The sequence below is a fragment of the Anabas testudineus genome, chromosome 12, assembly GCF_900324465.2.
Source record: "Anabas testudineus chromosome 12, fAnaTes1.2, whole genome shotgun sequence".
In the NCBI taxonomy this organism is placed as follows: Eukaryota; Metazoa; Chordata; class Actinopteri; order Anabantiformes; family Anabantidae; genus Anabas; species Anabas testudineus.
In genome coordinates, this window is record NC_046621.1 from 9,776,355 (window position 1) to 9,800,837 (window position 24,483).

At 41.8% G+C, this 24,483-nt stretch overlaps 4 protein-coding genes across 6 annotated transcripts; 3 read left to right on the forward strand and 1 right to left on the reverse strand.

The window, feature by feature from the left end:
- Positions 1 to 68: 68 nt before the first annotated feature.
- On the forward strand, positions 69 to 3,430 carry selplg (selectin P ligand). The gene is made up of 3 exons (XM_026356641.1): positions 69 to 289; positions 491 to 596; positions 1,065 to 3,430. The coding sequence occupies exon 3, from the start codon at positions 1,090 to 1,092 to the stop codon at positions 2,485 to 2,487; it is 1,398 nt and encodes a 465-aa protein (XP_026212426.1). The 5' UTR covers positions 69 to 289; positions 491 to 596; positions 1,065 to 1,089; the 3' UTR covers positions 2,488 to 3,430.
- Positions 3,431 to 4,327: 897 nt separating this feature from the next.
- Positions 4,328 to 6,986, forward strand: tmem119b (transmembrane protein 119b). The gene is made up of 2 exons (XM_026356670.1): positions 4,328 to 4,593; positions 5,355 to 6,986. Exon 2 carries the CDS (start codon positions 5,371 to 5,373, stop codon positions 6,250 to 6,252), a length of 882 nt encoding a protein of 293 aa, XP_026212455.1. The 5' UTR covers positions 4,328 to 4,593; positions 5,355 to 5,370; the 3' UTR covers positions 6,253 to 6,986.
- LOC117152941 (iron-sulfur cluster assembly scaffold protein IscU-like) lies at positions 6,471 to 9,254 on the reverse strand. Its single transcript, XM_033326285.1, has 5 exons — positions 9,113 to 9,254; positions 7,815 to 7,928; positions 7,387 to 7,497; positions 7,187 to 7,265; positions 6,471 to 7,079 (listed from the first exon to the last, which is right to left on the reverse strand). Exons 1-5 carry the CDS (start codon positions 9,212 to 9,214, stop codon positions 6,988 to 6,990), a joined length of 498 nt encoding a protein of 165 aa, XP_033182176.1. The 5' UTR covers positions 9,215 to 9,254; the 3' UTR covers positions 6,471 to 6,987.
- Positions 9,255 to 10,869: 1,615 nt separating this feature from the next.
- Positions 10,870 to 24,456, forward strand: rnf34b (ring finger protein 34b). Of its 3 annotated transcripts, XM_026354181.1 has the most exons (8): positions 10,870 to 10,972; positions 16,372 to 16,596; positions 18,080 to 18,574; positions 20,635 to 20,697; positions 20,798 to 20,999; positions 21,092 to 21,115; positions 21,301 to 21,342; positions 22,350 to 24,456. In XM_026354181.1, the coding sequence occupies exons 1-8, from the start codon at positions 10,967 to 10,969 to the stop codon at positions 22,532 to 22,534; spliced, it is 1,242 nt and encodes a 413-aa protein (XP_026209966.1). In that variant the 5' UTR covers positions 10,870 to 10,966; the 3' UTR covers positions 22,535 to 24,456. The 3 variants fall into 3 exon arrangements, with proteins under 3 accessions (XP_026209966.1, XP_026209967.1, XP_026209968.1); XM_026354182.1 differs by lacking the exon at positions 21,301 to 21,342; XM_026354183.1 differs by lacking the exons at positions 10,870 to 10,972; positions 21,301 to 21,342 and adding an exon at positions 11,293 to 11,414.
- Positions 24,457 to 24,483: the final 27 nt, after the last annotated feature.

The window sequence follows — 24,483 nt, forward strand, 5'->3', positions numbered from 1 at the left end:
AACCACGTCTGTTTTTGAGTGATGCATAAAGGAAATTACATTTCCGCACATTCGTACTTCCCCACAGACCACATGTCACACTCCAGGCTCTTTGACTGCTCGTCCTTGTCTAATGTCCTCCTGTAGCTGATCCTCTGTCACTGCATTTAACTGTCCGAGACCTGAAGTTCCACCTGACGTACAGCTTTACATCTATAGATCAAACTGAGAATTAGCCTTACCTAAAGTACTCATAGTAGGGCGTTAAGGGCAGACATGCTTCACACAGCAGCATCGCTCCATCAGTAAGGTAAGACACTTGATCTAAAAGCTTCGGAGACATTTAACTTCCTCACTGATGCAAACTAAAGCCGTGGGGTTTCGAAGGAAGTGTCTGTACCTTACTTATCTGAAAGTGGTTTCACATCAACAACAGCAACAACATGTTTAGCTTTTGTGTTGCTTCATTATTGAAAGAGAACATGTGAACATTTCCTGTTTCTTCTACCAGACAGTGCAACAGGCAGCATGTCAGCACTCCAGAGACGAGTCTCCACTGAGGCAGAAATGAGCTGAAGTTCAGTTATTTGTAACCTCACATCTTGTCCAGCTGTAAGGTAAGACACTGACAGGTGTCTCCGCAGGCACATTTCAAACATTTGTCCTGTTTAAAAGTTCTCAGTTTTGTGATCAACTGTTTCCTTTTGGTGAGATGTCTTTGCTACATTGCAACACTTATCTTGGTTTGTCTTGGTTTCTTACTTCCTATGTTAAATTCTTGGTTGTATTCTTGAAGAGCAACATGTCGAAAGTTACAGAAAATCTCATTTTGAATCCTGAACTGTAAAAAACATTCTACAGGTATGTACTGTTCAGCTATTGAGAAGGTTTCAGGTTTAAATGCATTAGTTCTGTCGCAATGGGTGCGGTGAAAAACGCATGACTGTGTCATTATGAGATGTCACAGACATATGACGCTGCTGTGTTTGTCGTGTGTTTATTTAAATATTATATTTACAACCGTTTAATCACTTTCTTTAACATTAACCTCTGTTTGAATTTGTATCATTTTTCTATCATTTCAGATCTTAAACCACAAAGCTCCTCACCATGAACAAGTATCTCAGCCTGTCTCTGCTTTGGGGAATATCTGTTTTGTTGTGTATGGAGACTAAGAGTGCGTCCATCCCGGAAACAAGCAGCAGCAACTCGACTTCTGAGCCAAACCAGACAACCACACAGGCGAGCACTTCACAAGTTCTTCATAATGAAACTGAAACACAGCATACAACACAACATCCAACTAATAATCCTGTCGCAACAAGTGCTGTCGCAACAGACACCAGGGTGTCGCCCACAGTGGAAACTCAGGAGGCAAATGTGAGTGGCAAAAAGGATGACTCAAACGTCACCACGCCTGGTTTGGATGTCAGCAAAACTGCAGCAGCAACTGCGAGCAGCCTGCCTCATGTGCTCACATCTACAAGTGAAGCACCGTCCTCCCACAATACAATGATGAAATCAACAGGTGAAGCGACAGAGGTTCCACAGCCCCCCACCACGTCTACTGAAAAGACTGCACCAGCAACAGCAACAGCGTCATCAGCGTCTCCTGCAGCACCTTCTGCAGCACCTTCTGCAGCGTCTCCTGCAGCGTCTTCTGCAGCGTCTTCTGCAACAGCAGCTTTGTCTTCACCACAGCCCACGTCCACCACTGAGCCTGAAGCTACGTCCAGGTTATCTTCATCCACCTCCACTGACTATTTGACTTCACTCTTCAACCACACTCTCAGCACTCCTTCAGCTTCTACTACGGCCACAAACACAACAAACCACACCTCTGAGGCCGCAACTGTGTTTAACTCCACCTCCTTACCTGTGACAGCGACTGAAAAAGCCACCACCAGCACTGAGCATTCATCTACATCTCAGCCCATCTCTGACACCCGAACCCACACGTCAGCATCAAAGTTTCTTGACAGGACACAGTTGAGCCCCACCACTGAGTCTCCCTCTGTGTCACTTTCAACTGATTCTGCCATCTCCACCTCCATCTTCTCCACCAGTCCAGCAGGGCCTGTGATCTATCCCAAGAGGTTGCCTGTTGCAACAACTAAATCCACTACCACGACTGCAGAAGCACCTACTAAGGCCCCCAAAAGGTCAACCACCACTGAGTGCCAGCCCTGCTCCACCCTGGGTGTGGTGAAGCAGTGCCTCATCATTATCGCCTCCCTGGCTGGTTTGGCCACCATCTTCATGGTTTCTACCATTGTCCTCTGCGTCAAATTGTCAGGCAAGAAGTACAAAGTAAACAAACGCCAGCAGGGGACTGAGATGATGTGCATCTCTTCCCTGATGCCTGAGAGGAATTATTCGTATACAAGGCAACGTAATCCAATTTCCAATGGAGTCCTAGTGATCCCCACTGGTGGAGACAGCGACGAGGAAGGAGGGGATAACCTCACCCTCAGCAGCTTCCTTCCAGAAAATGACCGTTTTGTTTAGATGGATTCATTATTTCCGACACCTCGGGACTGGATTGATGTGTTTGATGCTCGAATAAAGTCATGTTTCCTCTTCAAGGTTGGTGGTTTAGCATCGGTGTGCGCGCTATTCCTGTGCAGGAAGAGACACACAAAACCACAAAGACACACACACAACGAAAAACAAATGAACCGAGAAATAAAAAGTTATTTTTTCACATTCATGCACCAGAAACCATGTGTGACCTTTGAAGAGCTCAGGTATCAAATGTATATTGCAAGGAAGAATAAATTATGAGTACTTTTATACTTACTGTCCAATGAAACCAGGATGAGGAGCATGAATAAAGTCTTTTCTTAAACATCCTGAGCTGAGACCAGTGGTATTTCACTTAGTAACAGGAGACAGGAAGGCTTATTTTATCAAGGGACTGCTGTTCTTCACACACTGTTCAGTTCACAACTGCTACCCTGGTTGCTGTGAGGCTTAATTGTACAGAATGGGTATTTTATTAGGAGTTAAACATTTTGTGATGTGTTTGTGTAGGTTTCTACATGGATATAATTTATTATATGTTTGTCTTTTTTTTTTTTCTTCTTACTTTTACTGGCTCGCTGCAATTTTACTAGAAATAAAGTGACAGAGACAACTTTCAGAAACATCTAGTTTTGTTAGTGCTGCTAAGTTTGAAAGAAAGGCTGCACTTAAACCCACAAGATTTATCCAAAAGGTTTTTTTTCCAGGAAATTATTAGGAAACTATTGAACATCTGTAAAGTGTTTCACAAATGCATTCACATGATCGGAGTAATTCAGGAAACTTTGGTGCCAACAGTGTTCAAAAAAAGAGCTCAGGTGACAAAAACAACAAGACAAAACAGCTGTATTTCTTCTATGTCCTGTAAAATGTGCCATTTCTGTTCCATGTCCTAAACAGTGAAAATAAAACTAGGCACTTGTGTGAACGCCGTCAGTTCCTTTATTCACGAGAGACTACACAAAAGGGTATTTCTATCCTGGAATTGATTTCATATTCACTTCCCTTCCTGTTCAAAGAACACAGAGCCCTACATGCTTATTAAGGCCAAAACGCTACATGCTTTTTTCTTCTTCCTGTTTTTTTTTTTTTTGTTTTTTTTAATTTTCATGTTTTGCAGCTGAGACACTGGCGACTATCAACAGATCAGAGACAAATGTAAACCTGGAGGATGCAGGACCTCATCCCATGCTTCTAATGACCATATAAAGCTAGACTTGTCTTGACTGATCACAAACACAGTAGACCTGCCAAAAATGCATTCACACACACACACACACACACACACACACACACACACACACACACACACACACACACACAGTGACTTGCAAGCTGAGTCATATGCAGTCACACTCGCTCCCTAAAGTGGTCACACTCCTCGTGTGTGTTTAATTGCTTTCCTCTTGTTTCTAACACACTCCAGTGTGTGACCTCGTTCCCTCGCCTCTCCTGGTTGTTAGGTTAGCCCACACAGGAAACATTAACCTCTTCCTGCATTAGCTGGTCACTCGTACAAGCTGCTCTCTGACTCCTTTTTCACCCCAAGAGGTGTGCTGCTAGTCATCACTGTCAGAGGCTGAGGGGTCAAAAAAAAGGCCAGACTGTCAATCAGACACTCTCTTCATATTTTACATAAGTACCTCATCATTATATTTGAAGATGGTCTTTTATAGTACAGTTTTTATATTTATTATAGTGTTTATTTTTGTTGTCTTGGTTTTGAGCATCCAGATAGCCACACAGGAGAGTGCAGGAGAGGCCCCTGCCCCCACAGCACTCTGTAAACTCCTACCTAACAAGAACAATCTGTGTGCAGGCTGCAGACTTTCTCTGGGAGACTGAAGGGGGAGGAGAACAGTGGAAAGGCAAGAGGAGGGATTTATCCTTATGGTTAACAACATCTTTTTTTTTTTTCTACACTATCCAGACAGACCTCCAGCTTGAAATCCGAAACTGCAGAAGTGGCGTTGTTCTCGGAGCATTTGCCACTTTTTGCCCTGTTCTCTCTCGTCTCTCACTTCACGTTTTCAACTCTGGTTTCACTCTGAGGCGTTTCCAACAGAGACACTTCTCCTGCTACCGTGGATGGTGAGTAAAATGTTGAAGTATTTTGTTTTTTTTCTGGCATTTGGTGTTTCTAGACATCTTTGTTAGCTCACAGTAACATGAAGTAGGTGATGTGATAGCATTATGATGCCTTTAAAACAGCCTCACATCAAATTCAAAGTTACAGATCATGTCAGCTAGAGACATTAAAATAGACTAAAGACAGAAACTATGTCAAAAATTATTTCATGTGTGCATATGAGCACCTTATGTGCATGTGTTTATGTTTCTGATTGCACAGGCATGTCTGGTCTGTACATTTGACTCAGGGTGACAGACTAATTCTAACAAAAAAAAAAAAAAAAAAATCTTCTTCTAGCCTACATTTCCAGAGTTTCATCTGGCCCAGCTTGCACACAGATGCAGCTGAGTAAGGATTAAAGTGTGAGAGCTGCTGCCAGTTGACACAAAGACTGAGCAGAGAGCTGACTGGGATCCAAACAAATAAATAAAGCTGCGTTTGAAGGGTCTAGTCAGAAAGAAAAAAAAAAGCATATTTTCCTAAATGTTTCTTATGCTATATAGTCATGCACATAGTTTTAATAATTAAATGCTGTCACTCATTTTTAACTCTGTACTCTCAACGTCTGCACAGCGTATTCAGTAGACTTATGTCATTTGCATTAGAAAAACATTCAGCTGGCATGAAGCCAACGCATTGACTGTCAAGGTAATAAATGAGAAGCGCAGACCATCTCCACATGTGGCACTGACATTTAAGTTACTGTCCTTCACTCTTACAGATCCTGCAGAGGGACAATGCTGCCGATGGCCCTTCATCATACTGGTCTGTGTGTTGTGTTCAGCATCAGCTGCAGTCTGGTCAAACCTTTTGTAATTTACAGTCCTCCAGAGGGAAGTACAGACGAGGAAGATCTCTCTAACTTGACTTCCTCTGTGTCCACCAACAACTTGATCTCTGAGTACCAAACCACACCTCCTGGCCCCCGCCATGGGGAAACTGATTTGATCAGTCAGGTTGTGCAGTTTCTGGAAGAGAACATGCTCCTCATTCTTGTTGCAGCAACTTTCATCCTTCTTGTCTTGCTTATTATCAGTGGGGCAATTTTCATGAGCCGCAGGAGAAAAGTCAATGCCTACTACCCGTCCTCATTCCCTTCAAAAATGTACGTGGACCACAGGGATAAAACCGGAGGTGCTAAACTCTTCAATGAAGTGCCAGAAAACCTCACTCTTGAGAAGGACAGTGAGCCAGTGGACTCTCACAAGCAGCTCCAGAAAGACATCATGAGGGCTGCCAAGAGCCTGCGCACACAAAATAAATCCATTGATGCAGCAGAAGGAAGTGACCACAGTCAGAAAGCAGCAAACCACATTCCTGAGGACAACTCTAAACCAGAGGGCAGCATCCTGGTCCAGCAGCTACCGAGTCTCCCTGAGGAAAAGGAGCAGTGTGACCTTTCAGACAGCGAAGGAGCTGAAGCAGGAGGTGGTCCACAGTCAAGTCCTTCACATGAGCCTCATCCTGAAGAAGAAGATTGTGAGCAGCTTCATCCAGAGAAAGATGATTCACAGGAGCAGGAGCCTTTGATTGGAAGGAGTGCGCGGCCCTCTTCTCTGCATATTCACAATGACTGTGCCACACTTCAGCTGATCGCAGGAGAGAAAACTGCCTTCTAACACTCCAACCACTGTGACTTGAACATACTCTCCATTGCTTCGAATCCATAAGTGGTAAAATAACAGCATTTTCAACAAGTCCATTTAATTTAGGTCAAATACTTTTGTAGCTATTGAGTGCATCAAACTACATTAACAAAATTAGCAGCTGTGCTTTTCTTTTAACAGGTCAAATGCAAACAATTATTCACAGTAATAAACAGCACTTGAAACACAACATGGTTCAGGATATTTTTATTGCAGACTTACAAGGAAGCTTAGTTAAATAATTATTAATTACACTTAAAAACAATGGACCCTTTCATTGTTTGAAGCCACTTTTCTTAATTGCATATCAAAAGGTCAGTCTTTCGGGTGCAGATAGGATACTTACACAGCGTTTAGCTCTTATCAATATCTCCATCACACCATTCAAAATAAACACTCTTCAAGCTCAAAATCTTCAAATGTAACATCTTTTCAAAAATAAGGCTCAACTTTGCTCCAACAACCCAAACAGTGCTTTAATTGTGCGTTTAAGTGACAGGCTAAAAGGTACAGTATACAGGGTTAGAGGACCACAGACTAAGCCTGGTGTGACACTGCTACAGAGGGTTGACGGTGGTGCATCAACATATTAGGTGTTCCTCATCAATACTGCAGGAAAGTGAGTTGGTGCTGCTAGAATACTGCTACTTCCGTTTCTGGCAACTAGAAGCAAGCAGTGGCATCCAACTCAGGGTGAGTGTGCTCTGTTTAATTGCTAGCCCTGACTGCCTCCTGCTGGTCATCCTGTTGCTTCAGGCGATAGTCAGCCAGGGCAGCCTTGATGGCATCCTCTGCAAGCACTAGGAGAGGAACAATTACACACTTACTATAATGTACATAGATGTGTGGAATAGTTTGTAAAATCGTAAAAGATAAAATAATTCAATAAACTGAATTGAAAACTTACTGGAGCAGTGAAGCTTAACTGGTGGAAGACTGAGCTCTTTAGCAATGTCAGTATTCTTTATCATCAAAGCTTCATCCACCTGAAAAGAAAAGCAGATAATCTGGCTCCAGTATCCACAAAAAAAACTGAAACTTTTCAGTAAGAGATTAAGCAAAAGATTATTAAATTGTGATGTGATGTGTGATACTGTGCTCACTCACAGATTTGCCCTTCACCCACTCGGTGGCCAGGGAGCTGGAGGCAATAGCAGAGCCACAGCCAAAGGTTTTGAACCTGGCATCCACAATCTTCCCTTGGTCATCCACCTCGATCTGTCAAAATCAAAAGAGTTTTACTGTGAAAGCAGGAACAAAACCACATGACCACTTAAGTCTGCGCCGGTGCATTCACATAACTGCTACTTGAATAAGTTAGGCAGTGTTTTTATTTTAAAAAGGTAAGAGGCAAAATGCTTTATAGCAAAGCTAAACTAAATCATTTTAGACTTTTCGGCAATTACTTTGTAAAACAAGAATATATTAGTAACAATATGCATCAGCTCTCAGTGTGGGCCCTTTAACAGCATTATGATTCAACACCAAAAGCTCTGCATGTAAACCAACGACTATAATCTTAATGATAAACCCACCTGGAGCTTCATCACATCTCCACAGGCTGGAGCGCCCACCAAACCAGTCCCAACATTCTTGGAGTTTTTGTCCAGCGAACCCACATTTCTTGGGTTCTCGTAATGATCCACCACCTTCAGACAAAAGACACAAAGGTTGTGTCAAAGTGGGTTTTATAGCACATTTTTCTTTTATATATATATTTTTTTTCAGTTCTGAAATCTTGTGCACCACTGTTACACAACTACAAGTTTTCTCCATTACATAAGAGATACTGAAATAGACAGATTAGGAGCGGATTGTGTTCACTACAACAATTCCTGCATCCTGTCGTTGTACCCTCGTTTCTGCTGAGTCATTCTGACCAAACCAACATGAAGCAGCTCGGGTTGTGACAAATGGTCCTAAAACTGACTATATTTGTTACACAAAATGCCATGTGATTTGGAATGACTGCATGCTTGTATTTTCATCTGCATTCAGAATTGCATATCCAAATATTTTCCATCTTTCAGTGTTTCTAACAAATGTTATAAGGCAACAGCAGATGTACAACTGTTCAGGTAGATGCGATTTGGACTCTAATGCCAGGTTAACCAGTTAGTAGGTTATGTTTACAAATACACATTCAATAAATGCGTATTAAAGCTACAGAAAAAGAACATGGAAACCTAATGAACTAAACTAATCTTGAATTCTGACAGTCTGCCACAACGTTGTTTCTCCATGTTGTCATTCACATCACACAATGACACTCAAACTTAAAACCCATGCAACTGTGAAATTACTTGAAACTGCAGCATCTTCCAGAAGAAGCTACACCTGCTCCACAGGTGTGACACAACATTTACAGCACACTGAGCTCACTATATTTAAAGTGCATTAATCGGATGTGATCAAGCATTAAAGCCGTTGCAGTGACCTGATCAGGGAGATTAGTGCTGTTGTGTTTCTCCAGTCTTCCACTTGTTAACTAGCTATAACATGTTGCACAATGTGTCTCTTGGTTTGATATGGAACCCATACGGAAGCAGAACTTAACATTTAATTAACTATTTCAAGTATTTCTGCAGGCTATGTATGATTATATCGCTTTTTATTCTGTAATTCTAGCCACTTTTAATGACATTATTAATTAATTGAATGCCTCCTGGTCTCAGGTAAGAGTGCTTTCAGACTAGCTCTTACACTATTTATGATGTAACTACTCGAGGCTACTTGTCATATGTCTGTTATTATAAGTAGGTTAACCTCAATATTGAACCACTACGGAGCCCGGTACCGTTTGTGAATCAATCCTTGCAGCCAGGTGTTTTACCTTCTTGTGGTAACAGCACTGAGTGATGAACTCCGGAGCAGAGAGCCTCCTGCTGAGGAAACACAGAGGAGCGAGACACTTGTTCGCCACAGTGGTCGCCATCTTGGTCCGACTGAGGAGTGACGCAGTTTGGAAGAGGAGAGCGGCTCGAGCCCGGGGCGCGCAACACGTCACTGGCAGGGGAGGGGCTAAAGTGCTCGCATCTGCGCAGCCGCGAAGTGATGAACTCACTCCGCGTGTAAACAAGTGGAGGGTTCCTCTCAGCTGTGAGGGGCTGTGCACACAACCAGGGACCAGATAAGATCAGTCCGAGGGATGCATCTGTTCAGCTGTCAGTCCTGTTTTACAGTCATTCAATGCTCTTCTGTAAATATGTTAAATATGTAAATATGTTATATATATATATAAAATCACCCTGCTTTAAAATAGTGCATATATTTTGTCATTAATTTAATCATACCTACTGTACGTTATTTTATTGTCACATCATTTCCATAATTATTTATGTTGCATTCATATCAGTGTCAGGTTTGATGAATATGTGGCCTACATTATTGTAGTTGTTGGCATTATTAAATAAAAAAGAGGTTTAATCAAGGTAATATTTAGTAAATGTACAGACTCATTAGAGTTTTCTCTTTTTTCAACGACATGCACTTTGCTGGACGGTGTACTACACGAGGAAGCTTCAAGTCTCACGTGATGCAATTATGAATCGCTAAATGATTACAGCTATAATCTACATCAATGCATAGATGACTCACATTACTCAGATATACAACGTGACAAAACAAATGTGTAATATGAATGGAACCCCTATTAAACATAAATTAAAGCATGCGGCCATTAATGATCAAGTAAGGAGGAAACCGCATGGGCTATAGCTAAACTAAATAATATCTCTACTATGAATGAGGTCAGTGTCTCATTTAACTCCTCGGTCAAACAAAAAACTATGATAAAGTAAATATAGGTGCACGCACATTACACAAAACTGCATCTTTAAGAAGTTTTTTCTGCAGATTTGATCCTCATGATTCCCTCTGTGCAGCACAGTCACAGATTAAATGACTAACATTGTCCACCAGAGGGCGCCTTTTCTACACATATGAAAAAGGCGATGATTAAAATAGATTTTTTTAAAATGAGCAAATTCCACATTATAGTCACATTTATGCAAAAGTGTACCACTCTCAGTGGAAATGACAAGTAACTCATTTGATGCATTTATAATTACAGCAGACTTATTTCCCTTTTACATATACAGTATGTTCTCTTCACATATAAGTATTTATATGATCGATACATGTGGATGTGTTATTTTCTATATGTGTTGCTGTTTTTTGAATATCCACTCTTTAATTTTGAAGTTGAAGTATAGAAATAGACTGAGGTGAAACGCTATTTATTTATTGGTTTGTTTGCTTATTTGATGTTCAGTCTAATGACACACACACACACATCATGTGAAGGTTTTCATACGAGAACAGAAACTATATAAAACGTACAAAATTTGAAACAGCATTTTTGACACACTTATTTCTGGTGAAAATAATAATGAGATAGCTAATTAACTTGAACAACCTGAGGCTGCATGAACAGCATGACGCGCAGCGGTCGTGCGTCCTCACGCACGGCACTGAACGCCCTCTCCGTTGCGCATTGGCTGCTAAAGATACCAGCGCCCGTGTGCGCTCTGCGATTGGCCACGGCTCTTTTTGCCATTACGTTATGCTTCCTCCACTCGCACACAGGCAGTTGGAGAGAGGGAAGACGTAATGGTTTGATTCCCTGTGCATTTGCAATGGTCGTCGTCCTGACATTACTCGGCAAATTCCTCGAACGGGAGGTGCAATGAAGGTATGTGACTCCATCTGCAAATCTTCCGTGAGCAGGATTCATTTACGAGGCCGATGTCTTGAGCTTTCCGCGCGATGCTGCACCGTGAAACAGGGAATACCTCCACTGTTATGTCAATTAATTTGCTTTCCTCCACTTAGTTGCAGTTATATCAACAGGCATGCATTTGAATGCAGCACTGCTTGTTTCAGCTCTAACTTGTCTGTGGATGCCCACTTCCTTCCAGCTCTGTCACTGATTTTTCTTATTTTGCTGCACGTCTGGGAAGGCTATTCCTGCATCTCCAGTCATGCTGATGCACAGTAGGTACAGTGTGTAGCCTTTAATGAGCCTGTTTGACCTCAGTGTGAAAGCTCAGTGAACGAAAACCGCCGGATCGACGTCCATTCATCGTGAGGCTTTAATCCGCTCTAATGAGATCGAGGCTTCCGCCAGTGAACGGGTGAGTGCGGGGAGACGTCTCGGTGTACAGAGACAGGACAGAGGATTACCTTTGTCAGGCTGTGGAGGTTTCACCGGAGTCTCCTTCCTCTCGGTGTGTATGTGTACTGTAGCAGAGAGAGGCTGCAGCGCAGGGGGACAGGGGGTGATGCTGTCTGGCAGCTCGGGAATGATAATGATGAGAGTGATGGCGATGATGTCACTGGTGCTCCAGTGGTTACAGCCACAGTGAAAAGGTGGAAGTGTTGTTGTCTGCACAGAATATGAAGAATAATTCTGTCTGAGGGCGTCTCACAGTTAATCAGTCTGTGTGTGATTGGAAGTATCCTTGAAAGCTTGAAGTGCAGCATAGTAAATGTTGCATTCAGTGTACTTCACTATGGATTCTGTTCATCTCCACTGCCTTTCTTAGTGAACTATTGTCATTTCTGTGGCAGGACAGAGGGTTTCCCCAAGGAGCAGCAACTTACAATATGCTAATCTATGAAACCATTGGACCTTAAAGTCACTAACATGCTCTGTTATCCCATAAAACGCTGTTCAGTGCCAGCTGGACCTTCTCCTTCCATCCAGAAGGACTGATGAAGCCCAGCCGCCACTGAGCAGCGTGTTTTGGGATAAACATGACCTGGATGATCCTCATACACAGTGCAGCAGCAACAGACCCATTGATATTTAGTATACTTTCTGCAACATCTCAATAATTATGTGAACGTCTGAATGCTGCAGGTCATTTTAGCACTGTTTGTGGTGCTGTTGTGGACGACGGTACGTAAAGTACAGAGGTGCTTAACTCTGATGTAAAGTGCAGTTAATTTGCCCAAAGCACATCATTATCATCGCTGTGTCCCTGGAAGACAAAACGGACATGTTGTTTTATTGACTAATCTGGTTTAAATTTAAAAGCAGCTTTTCTGCCCCAGTGGAATAGACGGGAAAAGACTGCTGTACGGTTTGTTTTGTCAGTGGCACTTTAATCAGTGGTAGACCTATAGTATGACCTACACACTTGGTCCGTTGCATTTCTCATGCCAGTTTGGTGTTTGGTTTTTTATCCTCTTACTATTTCATTTTCTTCATGCTCAGTAAGCACATATTGTATGTTACTGATGTAAATACTCACAAATCTCTGCAGAAATTATACAATGTTAACACCAATGTCGGACATTGGATCATACTTTATTCCAAATGAGACTTATAATAAAGTGGACGCAGTCTAAAGCTATAAAGACAGCTCGGGGGCCCCAGCAGATTTTTGGTGTTGGTTGTAAAACAGTTGAGTCATGTTGTGATATTGCAAGACAATCTCTGCAGCAGTCAATATGTTTGTATTGCTGCGCCGAAAATATTCTCCAGGCTAAATCCTCTCAAAGTCCTCATCTGCCTTTGGAGGAAACTGTGTAAATCTGTTATCTTGCACAGACAAATCTCAACATAGCGGGAAGTAGCTTGACTTTTTATGTGCATATTTCTCCAGATTTTAGAGGATTTGACGTCTGCGGTTTCTAGCAGTTAAATAAAATATAATTTTACACATATGAAGAAAGGTGTTAAATGAATCGGTCTATGTTCTCTAACAATATTATTCCCCAGTCTAAACTGTCAGGCAGCTGAATTCACTTTTCACGGTATGAGTGACATTCCACCTGATGTCAGAGAAAAACTGGAGCGAGATTCAACAGATAGAGAGAGGAAATGAAATGTGAGAGAGACATTGGATGATGGGAGGATGGTGAACGATGGTGTTCTATATAACGTATATGATACTAGAGCCATCATAACACTCTCAGGTTGGTTGATATCTGAACGGCTACTTCATTCTTAAAAATGCACACATAAGGGTGAGGCAATATGATGGCATGCCTTGATCTATAATATAGTATGCATTATGAGAAGTTCGAAATGTGTGCACCATCAGAGACTGTTTGATGATGTATACAGATGTAGAAACAGTACTTGTTCAGGATTGCACTTAGCATTGTTGTTCTGAAAATCAATGTAGGACTTCCTCGTCACAACCTGAAGCTAAACCTGATTTGAAATAATTTCCAAGACAACAAATGGATGTAATACCAGTGGAGTTTCCCTTTTAGCTTGTATTAAGGTGTGAGTAAACTGAACATCATGTGTAAAATCAGCAGAGATCCTACTTACAGACGCTGTAGAACGTTTAGTTGTGGTATTGAATGTTGCGCTCAGGCTGCAAAACAATTTCCCATGGTGAAAATAAAGTTAACCAAGTGAAGTTGAATTTTAAATGACACAAATGCATCAATCACATCAGTGAATTTAATTGTTAATGCCATTCATTCATTCTTAACTCATTTTATTTCTAGTTAAACACTCCAGTCTTCATTTGACCCATTTAGGCCCAGCTAGAATCCCATATGAGAACACTTGGGGGTGTCAAAGAGAGAAAAGATTTAAACCTCAAATTTTACGAGGTCAGATCAGTGTTCTTCCACAAGAGACCCGAACATCACTGATGTGTCTCCTCTGTGGGTTTTTCTCTTTAAATCGGTGCTTCAGTTTGATTTGCTGCTTTCCCTTTATCGTGGCTTTGTTTACTTTTGTGCACGCTGTTGCTGGATTGTTTGTTCATCATATTTCAGTAGAGAAATATCTGCTTCATTTATCAAAGACCTGACATCCAGCGTGTGCAAATGTGATTGAAATTAACATTTTCAAAGGCGTATTTCAAGGGATCACTCTATAAATAATACAGCCCCAAAAAAAGCCAGTGAACTACATGTGATGTTTGCGCTTGTCACTGTTTGGGACTCCCTGCCTGCAGAGCTTACAGTGTGTTAATTGAAGTGACAGAGGGAACTCGTGTCGTTGGCTCAAAGCCAGGTAAGACTGATTTTATAGGCAGACTGCAGAGGCTCCTCATGCTGGAGAATGCAGTAAATACTGTATCTGTTGTAGTTCCTTATGAGGACAGCTGTGTCTAACCTGGGAGCAGCTGAACATCAGGTCAAGTGTGAGCCTCAGGCGAATAATACGAGTTGTTATGCATCACAGCTTCATCGTCTGCATAAAGTTATGGAAGTATATCACGATAAAGTGAACTGCTTGTGCCACGTATAAGTCAGGACAAGACCATTGACAGCTTAAGATGCTTAAACATTTAGTCAGTTTGTGAATTTTCATGCACAAAAGCGTGAATTGGATGGATAGGTGAACAACTTTTAACTAATGAAACGAGTTGAGGATTTGAACTCCATAAACCCACCCTGACGACCTCACTGCTGCAGGTACAGACCTTCCTCCTTCTCACCGTCCCTCCACATATAGTGCCGCGTTCTCAAGATTACATAACAAATCCCTAAGCGTTCGGGTGAGGTCAGATCACAGGGTGTTTGTGACAAGTCAGAGCGGAGCAGTGGCCTAAGAAGAGATGTGGCAGGACCCTGTGAATTCCTTTGTTTTCCACATGGAGCCGCGAAGCACACAAGGCTTACATTATGCCTGTGTCAGCCATTGATTCTGCAGGCTCAGGAACAACAGAAGGCATATTCACTCCTCTCTGTCCTCCCCCTCCCTCCACCTCTCATCAGTATGCTCCAAGGAGTCATGGCTCTCATTGCGCCATCTTTGCTCCCTGTCTCTGGTCCATCCAGTGGTCAGCAAACACGTCCGACTCTCTCTTACTGCACGGGCATCTCAAATTAACTTTACAGGCTGAGTACACTAACTTTAAGGTAGTTGATGTGTTTCCTCAGGACATAGAGAAGCAACGAAACGTAACATTCGCCTCTTCCCATTTCAACTTTACGAGATATTTGTTTTGTTCAGAGCTCATTTGTTTATCATATTGTATAAAATAATGCAGTGGGCTGAGAAATTTAACCCAGAGATCCCTTTGGAGAGCACCATTAATAGGAGCTTTTAGAGTCTCCTTCTGTATAATCATTTCTGACCCTAAAGACTCTTAAAGAGCACTTTCAGTAATGCACTGCAGAGTGTCTTCCCCCTCCTCTTTGTTTCTCATTCATTCTCATTTTTCTCTCTCAGTCACCACCATGGGACACGCTCTCCTCAAGCCTTTTTTTTTTTTTGGGTATTACAAAGCGCAGGCTGGTTAACAAGGGTTCAAACCAGTGTCCAGATATACGGTACATGAAAAGAATCATTTGCTATAGCCTTTACAATCACCAGATCTCAACCCAGTGTAGCAGTTCTCTTCAAAGGTTTAATTTCCTCTGGGGATGAAGGACACTGTCCCCTTCACTTGGACAGCGTCAGTTTGATTTACTCACTAAAAGTCCTTTGAACAGTGTCCTCTAACTGTATAGAGATGGAAGGAACGCTGAGATGATCAAAATATTCATATTCTCACTTGTTGCCTTCAATTATTACCATGAATTCACAGAAATAGCGAGTGCTCTGGCTTTTTTGATTGTTTTCATACAATAGGAACTCTTTGGGAGATTGTCAGGGCTGCAGACAGACTGAAAAAATCCCCAACCGCCTATATTTTTTATAGTAAAGATAGAAATACAACAATTTTTAAATATCTAAAAGCTTATTATTGTAGTATATTTATATATATTATAAAACAGCCACGTTTTTTTATAAATATCAGATACACACCGTGTATCACGGTCATTGTTGGTGATTACTGGGGCATTAAAAATGCAACAGCTTTGGTTGAGTAATATTTTAATGGAAATTTATGATGACAAATTGAATCATAATTTGATTTGCTATACCATGCAGTATAAATATAAAAACCTATTGAACATTTCTTACTGGAGATGCTTAAGTTTCCAAACTTGCTAAATGTCAAACTCAGTTTTGTGTTGTATTAGTTTAGTATTTGAACACTGCAGTCAGGCAAATCGAGTGCAGCTGTATATACAGTATATGATACTTTCAGAAAACGTAGGAGTTGTCTCTAAAAGTTTTTTATCCATTTCCATCTGTGTGTTTCTGTCTGTGTGTGTACTCCGTAGGCAGGGGCATCGTCCATGTGGGCGTCATGCTGTGGGCTGCTGAACGAGGTGATGGGCACGGGCACGGTCCGGACACAGCAGCCGGGGTTCGGAGCAGGGGCAGGGCCCTTCCGCTTTGCTCCCACCGCTGGGTACTCTACGTACCCACCCGCCAGCTCAGGGGGTGTGGGTGCTGGACAGCTGTGCAAGGCCTGTGGATTAACGTTCTCCGTCTTCAGACGCAAGGTAAATAAGATCCGTATGAGTGAAGGGGACGATTTAAACTAGCAGCTAATAAAACTGGTTTCACATAGTAAGGGACAATATGAGAGGCAATGCTTGATATCAGAGGACCACACCAGTGTCTTACGTGTTTAACCTATTAAATAAAAGACATTCTTCCCTCAATATAACTACTGACCATTTCTTAAGCCAACCCTGTGTTGAGACTAGATACCATCTGCCCTGTTTCACCTCTAGTCAGTTCTACATACTGAGTAATCACTCACAGTCCACATTTACTCAGCTTTTTTTTTTTTTTTTTTTTTTGTCCAAATTATGTAATCATTGCGTGCAGTTGTGAGCGGGTACTCTTCCTTCATGGTGCATCTAAGGAAACACATGCATAATTACTGAGTCACTGGCAAAAAAAACCCTTGAAATAATATGGATTTAGTTCACAAAATGTATTTTAATGTGTGAAATAAATCCATATAACAGTGTAGGCTAGTTAGTGTGATGAACCTCTGTTAACAATTTACAATGTTGAATTTGTATTTTTGTACAAAAAGTATTTGTACTTTTCTCCATCACTGTCTAAAGTTATAAGTTGACATAAACATTTTTTTTTTTATTTTGCTTCAAACATAACTTGTAATTAATTTACAAAAAACAAAAAATGCCACTGGCACGAGAACCATACATATTCATTCTGGCATTTTCAGGGTGTCTGCACAGCTGAACATGTCAGAGTTTAATGGCAAAGTGTATCTGCGTGGTACTCGGCTGTATTGAGGCGCTGATGAAAACGCTGCAGAGCCGGGCGTCTCCTGCGCTCGCTGCCTCACGTTGCTCCATCCTCATCCACACACCAGTTGTCATTCCGACAGCGGGTCGACTCTCTGGATACACACATTTGTGTGTCAGTGTGATATTTTCATGGTATGAAAAAAGACATGTTAGGGGATTAACAGCAAACGATTGAAGAGACGTGCAGTGGAAATGTGCTTCGGGTGGACCAAAGCACGTTTGTGCACTGGTGATAAGAAAATGTTTACAGCTGTGGCCGGCCTGTTTTCATACCCACTGAAGTGTCAATCTGGGCAACCACACTGTATCAGGAGACACTGTTACGCCTGTAAAATGTCAATAAAGTAAAAACAGTATCAGGAGCTGCAGATTATTTCTCCCCTTCTTGTTTCATAGAAAATGATTGAGCATGTGGGATATGAGGCACCGTGTCAAATAGTACTTAATGTTCCTGGTTTATGGTTTCTCTTTGTCCTAGAAATACTGCAGCCACCCGGCTCCAAGAAAAAAAACAGACAGCAATTAACAACATCTATGTAGTGATATAGTGTAGTTGAAGTCAGACATTAAAGCTTATGTAGAAATGTTCGTATAATTACTGAAATTAAAGTCAAAGTTTGGCAGCTTGAGTCAGAAGAAACGGAATAGCTAATCGCATCACGTCTGTCACGTTATCAATCTCCTCTTCTCTCTCTTTCAGCACATCTGCTGCGACTGTAAGAAGAGCTTCTGCGCCCTGTGCTCAGTGCTGCAGGAGAACCTGCGCTGCTGCACTACCTGCCACCTTCTGCGTGGCACAGCTTTCCAGCGGCCGCGGCTCATGCAGCTCAGAGTGAAAGATCTGCGCCAGTACCTGCTGCTACGCAACATCCCCACCGACACATGCAGGGAGAAAGAGGACTTGGTGGACCTGGTGCTCTGTCATCAGGGGACAAGGGAGACCCCAGGTCCAGTAGTGGAAGAGGACGAGGAAGAAGAAGAAGAAGAAGATGAAGAGGAGGAGGAGGAGGAGGAAGAAGACACACATGAAGAGGAAGAGGAAGGTGGAGATGACACAGACAGTCTGCACTCGCTCCCCCACTCCCGTGCCGCCTCCCCGCCCTCTGCCACGCGCTCCACCTCGGAACAGTCGGTCCTCTCCGCCTTTCAGGGAGACGTGCTCAGCCCAAGTGACAGCTCAGGGACCACCAGCCAGGTCTGACAGCATGTGCTCGTGTGAATACGCAACCGATGCTCAGTATGTGCGTCTGCATGCAGAGCTGCCGCCGCACTCACTCACTCATTTACATCCACCATACCTCTTTCACATCTGCCCTCATTCTGTCCAAGATAATTAATTTCAAAGGCGAAATCTACTTATTTACAAGTTTCAGCCACACTTCCTTCTTTCTACTCCCTGACAAACAACATTTCCCATACATATTCACGCTCTATTCTTTACTTTCTTCTCGCTTTTGTTGTCGTGGCCTTTGTTCTGAATGAAGGATTTCTCCCTGAAAATCTACTGCAGTTGTAGATTTGCTTTCCCTTCAATGACACTGAAAAAGCTCAGCGCTACAGTGCTTGTCCGGTGTTTGTGTGGCAGCTGGAAACAGCTGTGTTAGCTCTGTGTGTTTGCATAGAGCCATCGGACCAGCCAGCAACGCAGCTTAAGCCTGAAGGCTGAGTCTGTTATGTAACAGGAACATAGGATGAGAACTCCCCACAGCGTCACAGATGCCACTAAACAACACACTACAGTACAACCCCACCCCGCCCCCAATGATTGTTTATTTTCCTCCCTCTTAGTTGCAACACATATAGGTTTAAATAATCCTGGCTGTCATAAAACAAAAGGTAAATGCAAAACGCCCTTTACATTTATAAATATAAATACATATATTTAATGCCTATATTATCTCTTTTATCAAGTCTACTTTGAAATATAGTTAAATGACCCAGTTCCTTCTGAATAGATATTTGGGATATTGGTGTGGCAACCATGCAACCCACTTTTCATATGTGTTTCTTGTCAGCTTGAGCTGAAAAATAGATTCAGTATCTAACTGGACCAGTTCCCTTGAAACAGGTTTGATAGTCTAGTGCACATGATGTGATTGACAAGCTTATGGAATAAGAAAATGTTGACATTCAGTCATCCTAAAATAAACATGTTGTGTATTAATATTGTATCTGCTGCTAGTGAGGAGGTTTTTAATCCTGCTTATTTCTTCTGAGCAGGATTTTTTTAAACATGATTTCAGTGATATTTTTTTATAAAATCAGCCTATAGACCAATGCTAATTTTGCATTTATTTTATACAACATTGTCTTATATTGTATATTTGGATGCACACTTGAACAAAACCTTAACATCCAGACAAAGAAACTTGGTGCTCCAGAGAGGTTCTGCACTTTGCTTGCGTCGGGGCGGCCGCTCATGTTTTTGTCTCTGTGGAGTTTAATTTGGGCGAAGGCGTGGTGTCTGGGTGAGTGCAGGCATCTAGCACCACAGCACTGATGGATGCTTTTTTAACATTCAAGGAGGATGGTGGTCTGCTGAAGCAAAGAGAGACAGAAACAGATGGCAGCAGAGAGTTTTTCTTTTACTTTCTGAGGTACAGAAACAGACACTCCGGTATATTATCATAGCTTTCAGCTCTTCTGTCTGTCGAGAAGAAGATAAAAGAATAAAGAGACAAAATCTTATCCTCAAAGCGCCCAAATGTCTGAGGTGATCTAGAGATGTAAACTAACGCAGGGCTTGAACTGCTGTGTAGCTTCATTTATTCCTGAACTCCACCTTCAGAGAGACTAATTAACCGCTGGGTTAAAAGCAGTCAAGTCAGCATCTCTGCTCGTTCACGAGATATCTGAACCGGTTTAAAGAATTAGATCACAGCTGTGGAGTCAGTTTTTATCATGCCATTGACGCTCGTATGGAGCCTGAAGACATTAGACATTAAATCAAGTACAGTACATGTTGTGATCACGTTGGGGAATGAACAGTTTAAACAAGTAACCATGACGTACTTTAATTAGCAGTTTTCTTACCAGTGAATCTTGTTAATAAGAAACAGATTCACTTTCCAGTTCAGCTGCTTCAAATTTGCAATTTCTTTTTTATTTTTTTTTATAAACAATCAAATTCAAGGACATATTTGACTTTGACATGTATATTGAATACTGTGTTTTCTGTGCTTTAGGAAGTGAGAGAAATGCGTTAATGCGAATTTAAACAAACTTTAAACAGACTGTGTATTTTCATTCACACAGGAGCATGAGGATACTCCAACAGCGTCCCTCTTGAACCTGGAACCTGCTGAAAATATCATAGAGGTGTGAACCTTGTTTTCTATGCACGTCCACAGAACTGGATGATCTTTCCAGTAGAAGTAAAAGAAATAACAGACAGTTCTGTTTCCCCTATGGATTGTAGGTCAGCCCGGCGACACAGAGGAGAATTAGAGCCTCGCTGTCTGATCTGGACAATGAAGAGGCGATAGAAAACCTCTCTGTCCGCCAGCTGAAAGAGATTCTTGCCAGGAACTTTGTCAATTACTCTGGCTGCTGCGAGAAGTGGGAGCTCTTGGAGCGAGTGCATCGACTCTACAGAGAAAATGAGCAGAACAGGAAATCCAGTGAGTGTTTTTTTTGCATTTTGCAGGTTCGTTTTGTGACATTCGGTGTTCTGTATCTGATATCATAGATTTTTTTTCTCCTTTTATTTTAGTGGAAAATGTGAGCATAACTGCAGGTGAGTGTTGTTTTGATTGTTGTGTGATTATGGCAGCGCTTTTAATGATTTTACTAATGCATTTTGCTCTCAAGCATGTAACACAGAAAGACTTTAAACTTTTGCTTCCTGTTTAAATTATTTAACAATAAAGGGACAGTTCACCGTTTGCTAAACTAATAGGTTTTCTTTATTACCTTATGAAGTGGTTGCATATCCTCCACCGCTCTGCAACAGTGGAGTTGGAGGTAAGGTGTTTTTTATGAAAAGCCACTTCACATCACCCTTTACATTTCCTCCATTAATATGTATTCTACATTACACTGATCATCTCATAGCAATAACCAGTAAAGGCATGTTGCAGCCATTTTTCACCCACTTGATCTTTTATATCGCCCTGGATTTCATCATATTATGGTCGCTTGAGTCATTATCTTCTGTCTGATTGTCTCCACATTGTGTCACTCATGTTTCTTTTCCAGTGTGCATCATTTTATTTTATTCAATAGGACAGACTCTCATCCTGTCATTAGTGTACTCTCTAAGAGCTTTTACCTCTTGATGAGCCGTCGTATTACTTGAGTGGCAGCATGTCTCCATCAGGTGTAATTACATTGTCAAGCTTCCTAGAGGCTCTCTTGTTGACATAAAGGGCTCGAGGATCATATTAACCCACACAGACATGTCGAGACAGCAGACAGGCTGCAGCTCTATTGGCTTTTTAAAGATGTGAGAAGCAGGAGCCAGATTTAGACCAGTGAGCTGATCAGTCGACTGTCACACATCATTTAACTCCAATAAACCCGTGCACTGATTGATGTGTGTCACGTGAGAACATTTGTCTTTCTATGGTTAACAACTACTTTAAATAAAAGTTTAGCCTAGTTGGCAATAATCGCCAGCTCATGCTGTCCCAAACGTGTGATATAGACGATGTAAATTACAATTTGTGTCTGAACATTGAAGGATTCAACGATACAAAACCTGAGGTTCGTTTTGCCCACAAAGGTAGTCAAACTAGAGAATATCAAGCAAAATGGTTTGGTATTAATGATGTGGAAACGTAATGTCCGCTCTAACCTACTGGAGAGTAGAGACCTACTAGACAGAAAGCTGTAATATGAAGCTGATATGATGCAGTTTGGTGCAGTAGGACTGTCCATTGTTCATCCAACATCACATCACTGAACTCAGCCCAGTTTGCTGATGAACCAAAGTTCATTAATGGAATATACATCTGTATTTAAACCCGCAGATGGTGTCAAAGCTCAGCTGGTGGCTGATGAAAACCTGTGTCGCATCTGTATGGACGCAATCATCGACTGCGTGCTGCTGGAATGTGGTCACATGGTCACCTGCACCAAATGTGGAAAGAGGATGAGTGAGTGCCCCATCTGCAGGCAGTATGTAGTGCGGGCCGTGCACGTCTTCAAATCCTAAAACTCTGTGTAGCACGTCAGACCGGCCCTCAGGCGTGCACGTAGCCCCAGCCCTGAATTTATCACTGAGGATGAACTGCTGTGCATGACGTCTCACAGGGCCTAATGCTGCAGGTGCAAGCAACTTTCCAGTCTTTGAACCCAGACTGTTGCCTCTGGCCTACCACGGTTTGCCCCCTGCCCACTCCCTACAAACTTGTGTTCCAGCCCCACCTGTCCTCCCCGGTGGGCCGTCATCCGCTGCACCAGGACACTCATTCTTTCTCTCTTTGGTCTGTTAAACACGCACCAGAACCCCCTGTCATCACTTTCCACTCTCCATTCTCTGTTTAGATTTTAGTCACAGTAGAGGAGAGGAGCTGTGGACACGTGAAGTGTTGTCAGGTTGTTCTGTGTGGTGAAGAGAAGCAGTGTGAGGAAAAATATAAGAACCCAGGGTTAGAGTCAGTATGGTTTACAGAGTCATGCCACATGACACCGTGTCATATTCTTGTGTTCTTTAAGATGTGCAATATAAGAAAAAAAAAGAGAGACTTACATGTGTTATTAGAAAATGTCTCCTCATTAATTCCAGCACCACGTGCACAGAGTCATCTCACGCACGGGAAGTTGTACGGTGCCGCACTTCATGCCTTTGATTGACGTTTGAGTTAGGCTCTCACAATATGATGCATTTCATAACTAGCAGGATCGGTGTGACAGTTGACTTTTTCTCTTTTCTCAGACGAAACTTTAGGAAATCAAAGTGTGCACACGTAGAGCTGTGAACACTCACTGTGTGGAGGGTGCGATTGTTTTGTCCTTTGTTCATGTAAAATTAAGAATGCAGATGTGATTTCTGTTTTTTTTTTTTTTTTTTTTTTTTTGTGCAACATTCCTGTTACATTTACTGAGCATAAAAGCTCATTCCTGACCTTTTGAAACAGCAGTATAACAAAAAAGAAACTCAACTCGAGACCCATTAGGTTTCGCAGCTTACAGCCAAATTACATGGTCTTCATCAGCAGATAGGTTCACCTGACATCACCTGAGCTGAGGTGTGATGGGACATTGTGAGCATGGTCTCATCCTTCCAATGAGAAAGACCGCAACATGCAACTTAACGAACCTTAGACCTTGAGCTAACATACTACTCCTATTTAATTTTTAATACCTTCCACCAAGCAATAGCATTTAATTTCCAAGTGTATCAAGTGTCTCTTTGAAAGTGTTGTCCATTAATGTCGAGTCTTTGGTGGGTAACAGCTACTTCCTTTTTTGTTAGTGTTAACATCTGTATAGCTGTTTGTCCTGTTGTCACAGCATCCTTCCAAATGTCCATCACACAGTGAGATGGGAGCCTGGTTTTCTTTAACCTGTTATGCAAACGAATGACATGACATCCGGTCACTAACAACTCGGATGTCGCTAAAATATTTGTGTGCAGTATGGCTGTTGTATGTTTAGGAAAAGCTGAATTGCTGTGAAGTGGATCACATAGCTTCTATTGTTGTTTACTGACAAGTTATTAAATGTCTATTTTTCCATTTACTTGTGAGACAACATGAGTTAAAATTCTGATTAGTACAGAGGTTTAAAAATAAACTTTTACAGTTTTTCGAGAATGTATTTCTGCTAGTTTTGGTCAGACGAGTTCCTCCGTCGTCTGATCGCGTCACTCTCTCACCATTAAAGTTAAGTCACAGTCTTGCTTTGTGGCACTTTTTTTTTTTTTGGTCATTGTCTGCTTCAGATCCAAAACTGGCACTGACACCATGCACTGTAGCAAACACTGTAACTCTGTAAGTCTGTTTGTTGATGCTGCTGTTTCTCAAAGATGTCACTCATGGGCAGCTACAGTATTATCTGCAGTAGGAGGTTATCATGACCACTCATAATCCTGGATCTTTATATTTTAGAATGCTGTACCTTTTTATTTTGGTAAACAAGAGAAACATGTTTATTAGATTG

Bases quoted from the DNA above. Each gene is read 5' to 3' on its own strand.
- selplg (XM_026356641.1), top strand. From the start codon at position 1,090: ATGAACAAGTATCTCAGCCTGTCTCTGCTTTGGGGAATATCTGTTTTG.
- tmem119b (XM_026356670.1), top strand. From the start codon at position 5,371: ATGCTGCCGATGGCCCTTCATCATACTGGTCTGTGTGTTGTGTTCAGC.
- LOC117152941 (XM_033326285.1), bottom strand. From the start codon at position 9,214: ATGGCGACCACTGTGGCGAACAAGTGTCTCGCTCCTCTGTGTTTCCTC. The intron at 7,498-7,814 runs GTGGGTTTATCA...TGATTTTGACAG, and splicing joins GAGATGTGATGAAGCTCCAG to ATCGAGGTGGATGACCAAGG. The intron at 7,080-7,186 runs GTAAGTTTTCAA...TTCCTCTCCTAG, and splicing joins AGTTAAGCTTCACTGCTCCA to TGCTTGCAGAGGATGCCATC.
- rnf34b (XM_026354181.1), top strand. The intron at 16,597-18,079 runs GTAAATAAGATC...TCTCTCTTTCAG, and splicing joins TCTCCGTCTTCAGACGCAAG to CACATCTGCTGCGACTGTAA. The intron at 21,000-21,091 runs GTGAGTGTTTTT...CTTTTATTTTAG, and splicing joins TGAGCAGAACAGGAAATCCA to TGGAAAATGTGAGCATAACT.